General features: G+C 45.4%; 1 protein-coding gene across 1 annotated transcript in view; it reads right to left on the minus strand.

The window, feature by feature from the left end:
* SARDH (sarcosine dehydrogenase) overlaps positions 1–15,851 on the minus strand; it is a 66,310-nt gene that overhangs the window by 10,621 nt on the left and 39,838 nt on the right. The window contains exons 13-17 of the mRNA XM_070758941.1: positions 15,499–15,612; positions 13,648–13,786; positions 11,263–11,376; positions 6,931–7,078; positions 3,316–3,409 (exon numbers count right to left, since the gene is read on the minus strand). Of these exons, the coding sequence (XP_070615042.1) occupies positions 3,316–3,409; positions 6,931–7,078; positions 11,263–11,376; positions 13,648–13,786; positions 15,499–15,612 (609 nt within the window). The remainder of the gene's footprint in view (positions 1–3,315; positions 3,410–6,930; positions 7,079–11,262; positions 11,377–13,647; positions 13,787–15,498; positions 15,613–15,851) is intronic.

A 15,851-nucleotide genomic window follows, 5' to 3' on the forward strand; every position in this document is an offset into this window, starting at 1 on the left:
ACTGTTGCTGTGAGTCGCCCCAGTCTATGGAGAGGGGCGGCATACAAATTTAATAAGTAAGTAAGTAAGTAAGTAAGTAAGTAAGTAAGTAAGGAAGGAAGGAAGGAAGGAAGGAAGGAAGGAAGGAAGGAAGGAAAGGAAAGAAGAAAAGAAGGAAAGGAAAAAAGAAAAGAAGAAAAGAAGGAAAGGAAAGAAGGAAAGAAGGAAGGAAGGAAAGAAGGAAAGAAGGAAAGAAAAGAAGGAAAGAAGGAAAGAAGGAAGGAAAGAAGGAAAGAAGGAAAGAAGGAAAGAAGGAAAGAAGGAAAGAAGGAAAGAAGGAAGGAAAGAAGGAAAGAAGGAAAGAAGGAAAGAAGGAAAGAAGGAAAGAAGGAAAGAAGGAAAGAAGGAAAGAAGGAAAGAAGGAAAGAAGGAAAGAAGGAAGGAAGGAAGGAAGGCTCAACCCTGCTCAGAAGGACCCCCCTCGGTATCTGGTTTGGCTTCTTAGTTGGGGGAGCGGGGGGGGGGGGCTTTCGTGCTTGCTAGCAGGTGAGGAAGAAGTTGAGGTGTGTGTCCCTTTGCTCTGTGACAGAGGGGTGGGGGGCTAGGAAGGCCCTTCTGGGAGCTTCCCCGGCCATGGCCTGGCCTTGCCCTGGGCTGACCCCCTCCTTGTTCCCTGGGAAAGGCTGGAAGCAGCTCTTGGCACAAGGCAATTCACACACGCAGCTCTCTTGTCAATGCTGCCGGGAGGGTGACAGCCAACCCGCCTGCCTCCATTGTCAGCGACCCAAAATAAACCCTCATCCTCCTTCCCCTCCCAGCTGCCTCGGAAGCCTCTTCAGGGAGAACAACTAGGATTGGGGCGGGGGGGGAGAAGAACAGATGCTCCCCCCTCCCATGATGGCCTCTGCCCTGTCCCAGGCCTTGAAGACCCCCCCCCTTCCATTCCAAGGCACACCCTTCCCCCCACAACCAACATAATCCTAACACCCAAGATTGATGGGTGGTGGAAGGGGAATTGAACTCTTTTTGCCATTGGCATCATTGCCCAGTTCGGTTCTTTGCCGGCTGGGCCCCTTCCCCATAAAAGTCCTTCTGTACAAACCCAGAACCACTACACGCCTTCCCAGCAGGGGAAGCTCTGCAGACGGTGCCGACTGAAGCGGGCACCATCGGTGGGTGGCAGCATTTTAGCCCAGCTGGGAACATCTGCTACCACCCAGAAAGCGGGACAGCACAAAACGTCTCGTTAGATGCCTAAGAACCTGAGGGAGGGAGGAAGGAAGGTAGTAATCCAGGGGCTTCTGGACCCACCTGAAAGTCTCCTTTCTGCCCTAGGAAGCATGGCATTGGACCAGAATACATCCAGAACCGCCTTCTACCGCACGAATCCCAGCGGCCGATAAGGTCCCACAGAGTTGGCCTTCTCCGGGTCCCGTTGACCAAACAATGTCTTTTGGCGGGCCCCAGGGGAAGAGCCTTCTCTGTGGAGGCCCCGGCCCTCTGGAATCAACTCCCCCCAGAGATTAGAACGGCCCCCACCCTCCTTGTTTTTCGCAAATTACTCAAGACCCACCTTTATCGCCAGGCATGGGGGAGTTGAGACACCTTCCCCCAGGCTTTTATATTTTATGTTTGGTATGTATGTGTTGTATGGTTTTAAATTGTTGGGGTTTTTAGATATTTTTAATTTTAATATTAGATTTGTCTCACTGTCATATTGTTTCTATTATTGTTGTGAGCCGCTCCGAGTCTTCGGAGAGGGGTGGCATACAAATCTAATAAATAATAATTAAAAAAATAATAATAATTTTGGGCAGAGCCCCAGGGTGGTACCCAGATCCTGCCTCTCCTGGCCCGGCCCCTCCTCAGCTCTCCTCTCTCCCAGCTGGTCATTCATCCTGATGACCGTCAGTGTCCTTTCTCTCTCCGGCAAAAAAAATCTTAAACCCCGGGTTTGTATCTTGAAAAGTTTGTATGATGGGGCGTTTGTAAGATGAGGTATCATTGTATATACATAAATTTACTTCTTAGAAATGCTTTAATATATGAAAAATTTAAATAGAATTTTTTTATTCTCTGTATTGATCTTATAAATTTTAGTTTTCTCTTTTCTGTATTAGAAAGACTTCTATTTTGAGCAGGGCAATTGTAGCCCCTGTATATGTTCAATGTTTGTTTGTCTTGTTTGTCTTTTTATGAAAAATTAATACAGTGGTACCTCGAGATACGAGTTTAATTCGTTCCGGACCTGGGCTCTTAAGTCGAGCAGCTCTTATCTCGAACGACTTTTCCCCATAGGAATTAATGTAAATAATTTTAATTGGTTCCAGCCCTCAAAAAACTCACAAAGTTAGTCTAAATTATGCAGAAAGACATGTTTTTAATGAAGAAATGTACATGTACATATAAATGAATAATGAAGTTTCTTTCACTTAACTTGTAAACTTTCTTAAACTTTTAAATTTACATATGTTCAACTTCTCTGCCACCCAATCCTGTAGGACAGAGGTCCCCAACCCTTTTTGCACCAGGGACCGGCTTTAAGCGATCAAGAGAGGAATGGGTGAATGAATGGACGGAGGGTGGGAAGGAAGGAAAGAGGGAAGGGACAGGAACAGAGGAAGGAAGCAAGGAAACTTATGAAAGGGGAGAGTAAGAGAGGAATGAGTGAAGGGAGGGAGGGAGGGAAGAAGGTGGGAAGGAGAAAGAAAAGAAGAAATAGAGGAAGGGAAGGTAAAAGAGAGAAAGAAAAAGAGCAAGAAAGAAAGAAAGAAAGAAAGAAAGAAAGAAAGAAAGAAAGAAAGAAAGAAAGGGGGAAGGGACAGGAACAGAGGAAGGAAGCAAGGAAACTTATGAAAGGGGAGAGTAAGAGAGGAATGAGTGAAGGGAGGGAGGGAGGGAAGAAGGTGGGAAGGAGAAAGAAAAGAAGAAATAGAGGAAGGGAAGGTAAAAGAGAGAAAGAAAAAGAGCAAGAAAGAAAGCTGCAAGCACCCCCCCGAGCCCCCCAGGCCGGCTGCAACCTTTTAAAACACGCGCGCCGCTTCGCAGCTGTCTCCTGAAGCCGAACGCGGAAGTTAGCGTTTGGCTTCAGGAGACAGCTCCTTGGCGCTTGTATCTCGAATTTGGGCTTGTAAGTAGAACAAAAATATCTCTCCCCTCCCAGCTCTTATCTCGAGTTGCTCTTAAGTAGAGCAGCTCTTATGTCGGGGTTCCACTGTATATATATTTTAAAGAGAAATGGCGCTTTCCTGCCCTGTTCCCCCTAGCCCAGAAGGAGCCCCAAGAAAAACATCTCCTTCCCAGCCCCAGCCCTGGGAAGGCAGTTGGAGGTCCTACCGTGCAACCAGCAGCCTTGGCCAACCGGTGGGTGGAGAACGGGAAGGCCTCGTTGCTCAGGTCCACATCCAGAACTTCCTGCAGGACAGTCCGGCTACACAGAGAAGAAGAACCCAATGAACACCCCCACCACCCACCATCAACCCCACACCTCCCAAGAGGCGAAGGGCTCCCCCGTGCCAGAGGGCCCTTCAGCCAGCGCACCACGAGCCCACAACAGATACAAGCTTAATATTAACCGCTCCAAACTTGACTGTAAAAAATACGACTTGAGTAAGCGAGTTGTCGAAGCGTGGAATTCACTACCGGACTCTGTAGTATCATCCCCTAACCCCCAACACTTTACCCTTAGACTATCCACGGTTGACCTCACCAAGTTCTTAAGTGGTCAGTAAGGGGCGTACATAAGTGCACCAGAGTGCCTACTGTCCGCTGTCCTATTGTCTCTCCTATATCTCCTATATCTTCTATCTTTTTTATCTTTTCTATCCCTTAAATCTCTTCTATCTCTTATCTTTTCTGCTATTCTATACCTATATTTTTTTTCTGCTATTCTCTCATAGTTATATTTATTTTCTCCTCTATTCCCCCTTTAATACATTCTTCCTGATTATATCCTCTATAACCCTCATTGTGTATTACTGTGTACTGGACAAAACAAATAAATAAATAAAATAAAATAAATAACCCTCCTTGTCTTTCGCAAATTACTCAAGACCCACCTTTGTCGCCAGGCATGGGGGAGTTAGGATATTCCTTCCCCTAGGCCATTACAAGTTATGTATGATATGTTTGTTTGTGTGTATGTTTGGTTTTTATAATAAGGGTTTTTAGTAGTTTTATTAAATTGGATTGTTACATGTTGTTTTTTATCATTGTTGTTAGCCGCCCCGAGTCTGCGGAGAGGGGCGGCATACAAATCCAATAGATAATAATAATAATAATAATAATAATAATAATAATAATAATAATAATAATAATAAATAAGAGCTCCAGTTGCCAAGGCAGCCTGCGGCCACCTTATAATAATAATTAATAATAATAATAATTTATTAGATTTGTATGCCGCCCCTCTCCGAAAACTCGGCGCGGTTCACAACAATGATAAAAACAATATTATAGTAGCACAAATCTAATATTAAAAGAAATAACTAAATAACTAAAACCCTATAACTAAAACCCTTAGACCCGCAAAGGGTCGGGCCAGCTCAGCTCAGCCAACCATAGACAATTCACATGTCCTGGGACCCCAGCCACAGCCATCAGGTCCAGGCTAAGGCAGAAGCGGGATTCTTTGCTTGGGCCCACAACAGCGTTAAGCATCGGGAGCTCGGGTCTCTCCCCCTGCTTCAGGTTTGGTAAAATTGCTAACGAATTTTATATCATGTTGGGCACAGCTATCAGAAACAACTGCGGACAGAAAGCCCAGGCGTCTGAAAGCAGAATATTCTGCCGTCTGATTTTGTATCCTCAAATTTTTAAGCTGGACAAATCATGCGCCCCAACTGCACAAGTTCTTCCCATATTTGGTTTGGTTGCCGATCAGTTTCCGGTCACAGTGTTGGTTATGACCTATAAAGCCCTTCATGGCACCGGACCAGAATATCTATGAGACCGCCTTCTGCCGCACGAATCCCAGTGACCAGTTAGGTCCCACAGAGTTGGCCTTCTCCAGGTCCCGTCGACTAAACAATGTCATCTGGCGGGACCCAGGGGAAGAGCCTTCTCTGTGGCGGCCCCGACCCTCTGGAACCAGTTCCCCCCCGGAGTTTAGGACTGCCCCCACCCTCCTTGCCTTTCGTAAACTTCTTAAAACCCAGGCATGGAGGAACTGAGACATCTCCCCTTGCCTATTCAGTTTTTATGTATGGTATGTTTGTGTGTATGCTTTTTCATATAATGGGATTCTTAGGCTTTTAATGTAAAATTGTTATTTTAGACTTTAATATTAGATTTGCTATTATATATTGTTTGTCACTGCTGCGAGCCACCCCGAGTCTACGGAGAGGGGCGGCATACAAATCTAAATAATAATAATAATAATAAAATAATAATGATAATGATGATAGTCATAATAATAATAATAATAATAATAATAATAATAATAATAATAATAATAGAAACAATGTTCTTTCTGCACTGCATTGCTACAAACTTTGATCAACCTATTAACTTCCAAGGGACTAGCCTCTTTCTTATTTAAAATAGAAAAAAGGAAAGATGTGAAATTGACCTCCTGGGGCAGCTGTCAGATCCTGCATGAGCTTAGCCTTAGGAGTTCAGTCTCAGGCCAAATGCTCCAGCTTTGAGCAGCTTTCTAAAAACTTCTAAAAATCTCGGCTCTCCCTCTCCACCTACACTCATCCAAAAATACCCAGAATATCTAGTTTGGAGGGGAGGGGGGGCAGCATTGGAAGACAAAGCTGATTTGACAATCACACATTACATTTCAAAGCTTCCCACGTTTCTAATAAATGTGCAGCAAACAGCGCAAGATGAAAACATGGATAGACTGTGAGCTATGATTATCTTGGGGATCGGCTGACATTCCACTTAAATTTAAGATGGCTGTGAAAGCAAAATATAGTGATACCTCGTCTTACAAACGCCTCGTCATACAAACTTTTCGAGATACAAACCTGGGGTTTAAAAAATTTTTGCCTCTTCTTACAAACTATTTTCACCTTACAAACCCACCGCTGCCACTAGCATGCCCCGCCTCCAGACTTCCGTTGCCAGCGAAACACATGTTTTTGCGCTGCTGGGATTCCCCTGAGGCTCCCCTCCGTGGGAAACCCCACCTCCGGACTTCCGTGTTTTTGCGATGCTGCGATTTCACTGATGCTCCCTTCGCTGGGAAACCCCACCTCCGGACTTCCGTTGCCAGCAAAGCACCCGTTTTGCGATGCTGGGATTCCCCTACAGCATTGCAAAAACACAGAAGTTCGGAGGTGGGGTTTCCCATGGAGGGGAGCCTCAGGGGAATCCCAGCAGCGCAAAAATGGGCGCTTCGGCTGACAAAAGGGGTGAATTTGGGGCTTGCACGCATTAATTGCTTTTCCATTGATTCCCATGGGAAACCTTGTTTCGTCTTACAAACTTTTCACCTTAAGAACCTCATCCCGGAACCAATTAAGTTTGTAAGACAAGGTATCACTGTATTTGATATTAAGAACAAGCCAGCAGGGAAAGGAAGAGAAACTGGTGATTTCCCGCTTGTGTTCCCTAGATTCAGATACTGGCCCCCAACATCCCACTTGCAAAGACACAAACCTGGCGAGTTAGTGAGCGCAACTGGCTCTTCTCTTTTGTACAAGGAGCATTGCACCAATGGTCTGGGAGGCAGCTGTGCAAATCTACTCCAGGTTGACCAGCAAAGAGTCTACACACCTGGGCCTATCTGGGAAGGACGGGAGGCCAACTGGCAGAAGAAGGAAGCTTGCTCTGTAGCAAGCAATGCTCAGCCTGGCATGGCCAGCCTAGACACTCTGCCAGGGGGCAGGGAGGAGGAGGAGGAAAGACTTCCCCCTTGGCACTCTTGGGCCTCAATCCCATTGAACGCTATGACAGAGAGAAGGTGACCCCTTCTGCACTGGATCAAACGCTGAGACTCACCTGGCAGGTCCTTGAATGCTGATCATGCCCAGCTCTTCTGACCGGTCGATCAACTGGCACTGAAAGTGCTTCTCCTGAAGGACCGTCCTGATGTGTGACCAGTTGTACTGGGCAGCTGCACCCCCAATAGCCAGGTAGTAGCCATCCCCTAAAAAGGATGAGAGTCAAGTTGGCAAGTGCGGCAGCCCCCCAGAAGCCGTGGGTTGCGGTGCCGGCTAGCCAAAGGGAAGGGGGACTCACAGAGCCCTGCAGGTTGCTGCTCCAGCTCTGTTATTGACTGATTGATTGATTGATTGATTGATTGATTGATTAATAATAATTTATTAGATTTGTATGCCGCCCCTCTCCAAAGACTTGGGGCGGCTCACAACAATGTTACAATGGAAACAAATCTAATATTTAAAAAAAGCTTAAAAATAGAAACATAGAAACATAGGAGACTGACGGCAGAAAAAGACCTCATGGTCCATCTAGTCTGCCCTTATACTATTTCCTGTATTTTATCTTACAATGGATATCCCAGGCATGTTTAAATTCAGTTACTGTGGATTTACCAACCATGTCTGCTGGAAGTTTGTTCCAAGGATCTACTACTCTTTCAATGATTGATTGATTGATTGATTGATTGATTCGATTGGCTGAATTCATCCCCAACACTACTCAGGAGACTCCACAGTTTACATGTGAACTGCCCCACTGACAATTTAACAATATCCTTAGGTCCTAGATTGGATTAGGTTGGTCCCCTATGATACCTCCAAGTGTTCTGAGACCCCAGAAGTAGAGCAGAATCTTTGCCAAAAGCAAAACAAACCCTTTCCTGGACAATCCACATTTTGCCTTTAATAATAATAATAATAATAATAATAATTATTATTATTATTATTATTATTATTATTATTATTTATTAAATTTGTCTGCCACCCCTCTCCGTAGACTCGGGGCGGCTCACAGCAATAGTAAAAAAACAATGTACAATACAAATCTAATATTTAAAAATCTAAAAACTCATAATTTAAAAAACATGCACACAACATACCGTGCATAAACTATATATGCCTGGGGAAGATATAAAGCCCTACATGGCATCGGACCAGAATACCTCCGGGACCGCCTTCTGCCGCACGAATCCCAGCGGCCAATCAGGTCCCACAGAGTTGGCCCTCTCCGGGTCTCGTCGACTAAACAATGCCGTTTGGCGGGACCCAGGGGAAGAGCCTTCTCTGTGGCGGCCCCGGCCCTCTGGATTCAACTCCCCCCGGAGATTCAAATTGCCCCTACTCTTCCTGCCTTCTGCAAGATGTTGAAGACCTATCTATGTCGCCAGGGGTGGGGGGAATAACTATCTTGTCCCCCCCGCACCACCTTTTTTCTGACTGTAATATATGAGAATGATGTGATTGTGTAGTAATGATAGTTTTTTAAATATTTATGGGTTTTAAATTGCTTTTAACTTATACTGGATTTGTACTTTGTATATTGTATTGCTGTTGTTGTGAGCCGCCCCGAGTCTTCAGAGAGGGGCGGCATATAAATCTAATAAAACTTAAACTTAACTTATGTTTCTCCCTCCCCAAGCTCCAAAGTCTTCCCTGGAGCTACGGCAGGGTAAAAATGCCCTGTCCCCAGTCCCCCCGGAGGCTATTTGGAAGCCAAAAGTCAGCTGGCCGACACACACATGCATGTTGGAGCTGAGCTAGGGCAACGGCTCGCGTGCCAGCAGATATAGCTCCACGTGCCACCTGTGGAACCCGTGCCATAGGTTCGCCATCACTGTATAAGTCCATTGCTATATCAATTGAATAGAAAATAGAAACATAGAAACATAGAAGTCTGATGGCAGAAAAAGACCTCATGGTCCATCTAGTCTGCCCTTATACTATTTTCTGTAGTTTACCTTAGGATGGATATATGTTTATTCCAGGCATGTTTAAATTCAGTTACTGTGGATTTATCTACCACGTCTGCTAGAAGTTTGTTCCAAAGATCTACTACTCTTTCAGTAAAATAATATTTTCTCATGTTGCTTTTGATCTTTCCCCCAACTAACTTCAGATTGTGTCCCCTTGTTCTTGTGTTCACTTTCCTATTAAAAACACTTCCCTCCTGGACCTTATTTAACCCTTTAATATATTTAAATGTTTCGATCATGTCCCCCCTTTTCCTTCTGTCCTCCAGATTATACAGATTGAGTTCATTAAGTCTTTCCTGATCAGTTTTATGCTTAAGACCTTCCACCATTCTTGTAGCCCGTCTTTGGACCCGTTCAATTTTGTCAATATCTTTTTGTAGGTGAGGTCTCCAGAACTGAACACAGTACTCCAAATGTGGTCTCACCAGCATTCTATATAGCGGGATCATAATCTCCCTCTTCCTGCTTGTTATACCTCTAGCTATGCAGCCAAGCATCCTACTTGCTTTCCCTACCGCCTGACTGCACTGTTCACCCATTTTGAGACTGCCACAAATCACTACCCCTAAATCCTTTTCTTCTGAAGTTTTTGCTAACACAGAACTGCCAATACAATACTCAGATTGAAGATTCCTTTTCCCCAAGTGCATTATTTTACATTTGGAAACATTAAACTGCAGTTTCCATTGCACTGAATAGCCCTTCGACTTTTCCAATTCGCCCGAAATGACTCCATGTTGCCACAAAACAAGGCAAAAGTCAGATATTATGTGGCCCCTCTCTTGAGGAGCTGTTTCATGGGCCGGACCTCTCCTCCACCGCCTGGCCTGCATCAGTTGCTGGGCCCAAGGCTGCTTCCCCAGAAGTGCTGGGAGGGGGGAACTCAGCAAGCATCTCTCCCACTTGTGCGTCACCTGATAATTGGCTCTAATAAAACTCAGGTGGCCTCCAGAAGCCGAAAACATAGACGCTGCTCTAATTGCCTGTCAAGCGGAAGCCTCTCTGGAATGGCAGCTCCTGCACCCAAAATAATGGCTCGGAGCACTAATCAGCTTTCTTTCTTCCATGCGTCAATCTCAGGCGGAGATTGTCAGATTCCCTGGTTCAAACCTTGCAGAACTTGCTAGGAGCAGAACAGGCAGAAACTGGAAAATAAAATAACCCACCCCCCCTCCAGCTAGAAGTCTCCCTTAGTGCAAACTGGGGGCTCCAGGGAAAAGGACAAGAGGACCTCCTTTCTTCTTCTGACCTGTAGTATCCCTTGTCTGTCTGCCCCCCCCCCTCCAGGGGCAGGAGCCTCTGATTGTCTTCAGCAAGAATGTTACGACTCTGTTGGGTTGGCTATATATTTGCTGCAGGTGTTGCAGACGGCCACAAGAGGGCGCTAGAGTTTATAGCTTATTTCTCTGAGTCACCCTCTCTGTTTCTCTTTGTCTAGCTAATTACTGTTAATGGCTACTCACTGTTAGGTTAGCTCTGCAATCTCTCTGTATTGTAGTTATGCATATCAGCTAAAATGGGTTTAGGCTTGATATTTTTGTTTGCTGATTATGACAAAGACAACTGGTAAGAAAGACTTGGTAATATTTGGATTGTTATTCTGACTTATGTGTATGACTTTAGACTGTTAATAGGAATGTGTTATTTCTCAATGTAAACTTTAATTCAAATTAGTATATCAGTGAGTGGCTGAGTAGTTATTCACAACTGATCTCAACATTTCTGTGTGTGCACAACCCTGGTAAATAAGGATTACTCTGCTCATACATTAATAGAGAACATCCTCGTAGTAAATTCCGGGATGTGCATGCAGCTACGCATCCCCGATGCACACATGTGTGCACGCGCACCCCTGCACAAAATTTTGCTTCTGCGCATGCTCAGCAAGCAAAATTTCACACGAGTGACATTTTGGTGATTTTTGCCGGGTTTTTGCTTATGCGCCTGCGTGGAAGCAAAAATATTGACGAAAATCACCGAAATCTCTCTTGTATGCATGTCCTTGTGCAAAATTTCGCTTGCTACGCATGCACAGAAGCCAAACCTCATGCCAATGGATGTGCGCATGCCCGCCACAACCTCGGAGGGCGCACCAGTAGCGCCGAAGACGAGCAGCCCTTCGTTGGTCCCATGGATTGTGGATTGTCAGCCCTGTGAAGTCTGGGGTCCCTGGAAAAGCACTTTGTGGGGCAGGAGAAGCTGTAAAGGAATCTTGAGAGCCTCTAGAGTCCTTGAACTCACACCGAGGAGCATCAGCTCCCTCTTTCCCCAAGAGTCTGGTGCTCCTCCTGCAAGGGCTCTTCTTATGTTCTCCAGCGGAAGAAAGCCAGCTTCTGCTCACAACCAGGGCATCTGCTCTACAAACTCCACTGGCCCAACCAACACATCTCGGTTCAGGGGGGCTGGGGAGGGTCTGTCACCTTCAAAGGCTGGTGCCAGGGCCGAGTCTCGGGGCCCCGGGTCAATCGGACTAACAGTCAAATCGCTTTCCACTCCCCCATCTTTGTTCAGCATGCAGGTGTAAACGGTGGTTCCTGGGGAAAGAGAATCAGGCTTCAGGGATGGAGGAAGAAACTGCCCGGACCTCCCCCCCCCAGCTCTTCTGCACTGGCACCCTTCCCCAATGATGTCCTTACAGCACCAGGTCCGTGGCTCTGGTGTCAGCATTTAAGTCAGCCACTCCAGGATTTATTTATTTATTTAATTATTTATTTATTGGATTGTATGCCGCCCCTCTCTGCAGACTCGGGGCGGCTAACAACAGTAATAAAAACAGCATATAACAATCCAATATTAAAACAGTTAAAACCCTTATTATAAAACCAAACATACACACAAATATACCATGCATAACTTGTATAGGCCTGGGGGGGGGGAAAGGAATATCTCAGTTCCCCCATGCCTGGCGGCAGAGGTGGGTTTTAAGAAGCTTACGAAAGGCAAGGAGGGTGGGGGCAATTCTAATCTCTGGGGGGAGTTGGTTCCAGAGGGCCGGGGCCGCCACAGAGAAGGCTCTGCCCCTGGGTCCCACCAAGCGACATTGTTTAGTTGACGAGACCCGGAGAAGACCCACTCTGTGGGACCTAACTGGTCGCTGGGATTCATGCAGCAGAAGGCGGTCCCTGAGATAAAAGGATTAAAGCCTGCCCCCTCCTCCTGCCAGCAGCAACCCGTCCATCAAATTTAGCCCTCTTGGCCAGCCATGGCATGGAAGGTGGCAAGCAGTCCGACCTCTCAGGTCCTTGTCGCCAGGCTCTGAGGCCATTTCATCCCCCCAGGAAGAAGCAAGGAGGGGCCAGGCTGTGAAAAAGCCGCCCCCTCCTGCAGGCAAGATGCACCGGCTCCATTTAAGCCTCCTTGATATGCCAAACCCTCTTGTCTGCTCAGCAGGGTCCGCCCCTCTTTCAACACTGTGCCAACCTGCTGGAAACACCTGTGAAGGTTCCCATGTTGAAAAGCTGCAACCCAAGAGGGGGAGAGTCCGTCTCAGAGCACCGAAGCTCTCTGGCCGCTCTTTCTTCCTACCGTAAAAGGTTTTGCAGAGGCTGCCAATCAGCCCCTCCCCTTATCGGGGACCCAGTGGTGAGCCTTCACCCTTCCCAGGAGGATTTGAGAGAGCAGCATTGGCATCATAGAGGGCCTATTCCTTAGGGGCCAAAAGGCTGCCGCACAAATCCCAGCGACCGGTTAGGTCCCACAGAGTTGGCCCTCTCCGGGTCCTGTCGACGAAGCAATGCCGTCTGGCGGGACCCAGGGGAAGAGCCTTCTCTGTGGTGGCCCCGGCCCTCTGGAATCAGCTTCCCCCGGAGATTAGGACTGTCCCCACCCTCCTTGCCGTTCGCAAACTTTTGAAAACTCATCTATGTCACCAGGCATGGAGGAATTGTTATATCCTTAGCTTCCTTGGATTTTATGGATGGTGTGTTTGGGCTGTATGACTGTTTTAATAGGGTTTTTTTTAAAGACTGTTTTAACATTGGATTTGTATATGATGTTTTATTGTTGTGAGCCGCTCCGAGTCCTAGGAGAGGGGCGGCATGCAAATCTACTAAATTATTCTTATTCTTATTCTTATTATGTCAATGCAACACAGCAAACGAGATCACTATGCTGGATATCGTATTTCATCACCAGTCAGCCGCTTCCCTATTATTATTATTATTTGAATACAACACAGCAACAAGATCACTATGCTGGATTTCGTATTTCATCACCAGTCAGCCGCTTCCCTATTATTATTATTATTATTATTATTATTATTATTATTTGAATACAACACAGCAACAAGATCACTATGCTGGATTTCGTATTTCATCACCAGTCGGGCGCTTCCCTATTATTATTATTATTATTATTATTATTATTATTATTATTATTATTTGAATACAACACAGCAACAAGATCACTATGCTGGATTTCGTATTTCATCACCAGTCGGGCGCTTCCCTATTATTATTATTATTATTATTATTATTATTATTATTATTATTATTATTATCTGGGGCAGGCCGGCCACGTTGGCCCCAGACTATATGCAGGGCCCTGCTGGTGCTGGTACCAGGCCCACTGACATCCTCTCGCTGGCTGAGCTCAAGCAGGGGCCAAAGGAGGCTGAGAGTGGTCAGGAAGACTCCCACTGGAGTCCTGCACAGGGGGTGGGGGTGGATGGGGCCTGGCCTCCTGCACGGAGCAGGAGCATGGCTTAAATGCAGAGCGCAAGGCCCCAAGGAGGGTTTACAGGACAATAACAACCGTCCCTCTTCCATGGAAGACTCAGCCCAAGGCCCTGGAGGAAGAGAACCTACCTGGGGGCTTGCGAACATCAGCGGTGAAGAGCCAATCGGCCGCCTTCCTGGCATCCGGACCCACCAGGTAGAATTTGCCAAAGTAAGACATGTCAAAGACAGCAAGAGCATTTCGGCAGCACAAGCATTCCTTCCTGATCTGAAAATTCAATGACTACTTCAGCTTCAACCGCAACAACACAAGAGCACGCAATAGATTCAAACATAATATGAACCGCTCCAATATGACTTTAGCAATCGAGTTGTCGAAGCGTGGAACTCATTACCGGACTCTATAGTATCGACCCCTAACCCCCAACATTTCTCCCTTAGACTCTCCACGATTGACCTCTCCAGGTTCCTAAGAGGCCAGTAAGGGGCGTACATAAGTGCACTAGTGTGCCTTTTGTCCCCTGTCCAATTGTCTTTCCTTTATCTCATATCTCAGATATATTTTCTTCCTTTCATATATCTTCTCCTCTAAGTTCACTTTTACCCTTATATATATTACTTCATGTCTATCTTCTTCCTATGTATTTGTGTATTGGACAAATGAATAAATAAAATAAATAAATAAACATAGCCACGGTGGGTGAGGGGCTGAACAAAGACCTCCCTGCTGGTGCTTCCTTTCATAAATGGTTGGTTCAGAAAAAATATCTACAAAACTTTAAAGATTTAAAAAAAAAAACCAGCAGGCCAGTGCAGAAGACATACGAAACAAATAGACCATGCCACTAACCAATAGAATTAATGTAAATATAGTTTATATAACTATATTTACAGCAGCACAAAGCTTACAACTTCAGCCTGTGAAACGTCGCATAGACATTCAAAATATTACACGGGCAAAACCCGAACTCAGAACAATCTACATACATATACCCGTGAAAATCTACGAAAACATATAGTATATATATATATGTTTTCGTAGATTTTCACGGGTATATGTATGTAGATTGTTCTGAGTTCGGGTTTTGCCCCGTGTAATATTTTGAATGTCTATACGACGTTTCGTTGAAATCACATTCACCATCATCAGGCTGAAGTTTTAAGCTTCATGCTGCTGTAAATATGGAAATAATAATAATATTCCATATTTACAGCAGCACGAAGCTTAAAACTTCAGCCTGATGATGGTGAATGTGATTTCACCGAAACGTCGCATAGACACTCAAAATATTACACAGGGCAAAACCCGAACTCAGAACAATCTACACACACACACACACACACACACACACATATATATATTTTTACAACAGCACGAAGCTTGAAACTTCAGCCTGATGATGGTGAATGTGATTTCACCGAAACGTCGCATAGACACTCAAAATATTACACGGGGCAAAACCCGAACTCAGAACAATCTACACACACACACACACATATATATATATTTTTACAACAGCACGAAGCTTGAAACTTCAGCCTGATGATGGTGAATGTGATTTCACCGAAACGTCGCATAGACACTCAAAATATTACACGGGGCAAAACCCGAACTCAGAACAATCTACATACATACATACATACATACATACATACATACATACATACATACATATAATTATATGTATCATTTTAAACAAATACATGAATATATTTATAAACAGTTTGCTTAAATACATGAGCCAACGAAAATAGTTGACTACTAGTATTTCTTTTTTTTTCTTCTTTTTTCTTACTTTTCTTTTTTCTTTTTTCCGTAATTAATTTCAAATGTATATAGAAAACAGGAGAACGGTAACTCCTGAAATGTAAACCAAAGAATCCTAAGCACGTTTGTCAACTTTGTCAATTTTAATTGTTTAAATAAAGCCTTTTTTAAAACCTCATTCCCTGCCCTGCCCTTCTACTCCTTCTACTCACGATGCTGTGATGAGGGGGGAAGTCGAAGGTGTATTCCTCAGAGAGAAGCTGGCGGTAGGCATCCTCCTCACAGGCGGGGTGGCCGTAAGCCCCGTAATAATTGTAGTCCGGCACCTGGATTGGCACATGAACAGCAGGCCTCAGCCTCCTCCCTGCAGAGATGCCCCGCTAAAAGCCAGACGTTGTGCTGCAGGTGGAATTGCAAGGAAACCAAGTGGGGGGCTTCGGCCTGGCTGAGCCGTGGTTGGACAGATGGCCGTGTCCAGGACATCCTGGGTGGGACCTAGCATGACCCCTGCCATCCTGGGATTTCCACACGATCTCCCACCTGTTGTACATACTCCTGGTCAGTT

The sequence above is a fragment of the Erythrolamprus reginae genome, chromosome 8 (genome assembly GCF_031021105.1).
Source record: "Erythrolamprus reginae isolate rEryReg1 chromosome 8, rEryReg1.hap1, whole genome shotgun sequence".
NCBI classification, from domain to species: domain Eukaryota; kingdom Metazoa; phylum Chordata; class Lepidosauria; order Squamata; family Dipsadidae; genus Erythrolamprus; species Erythrolamprus reginae.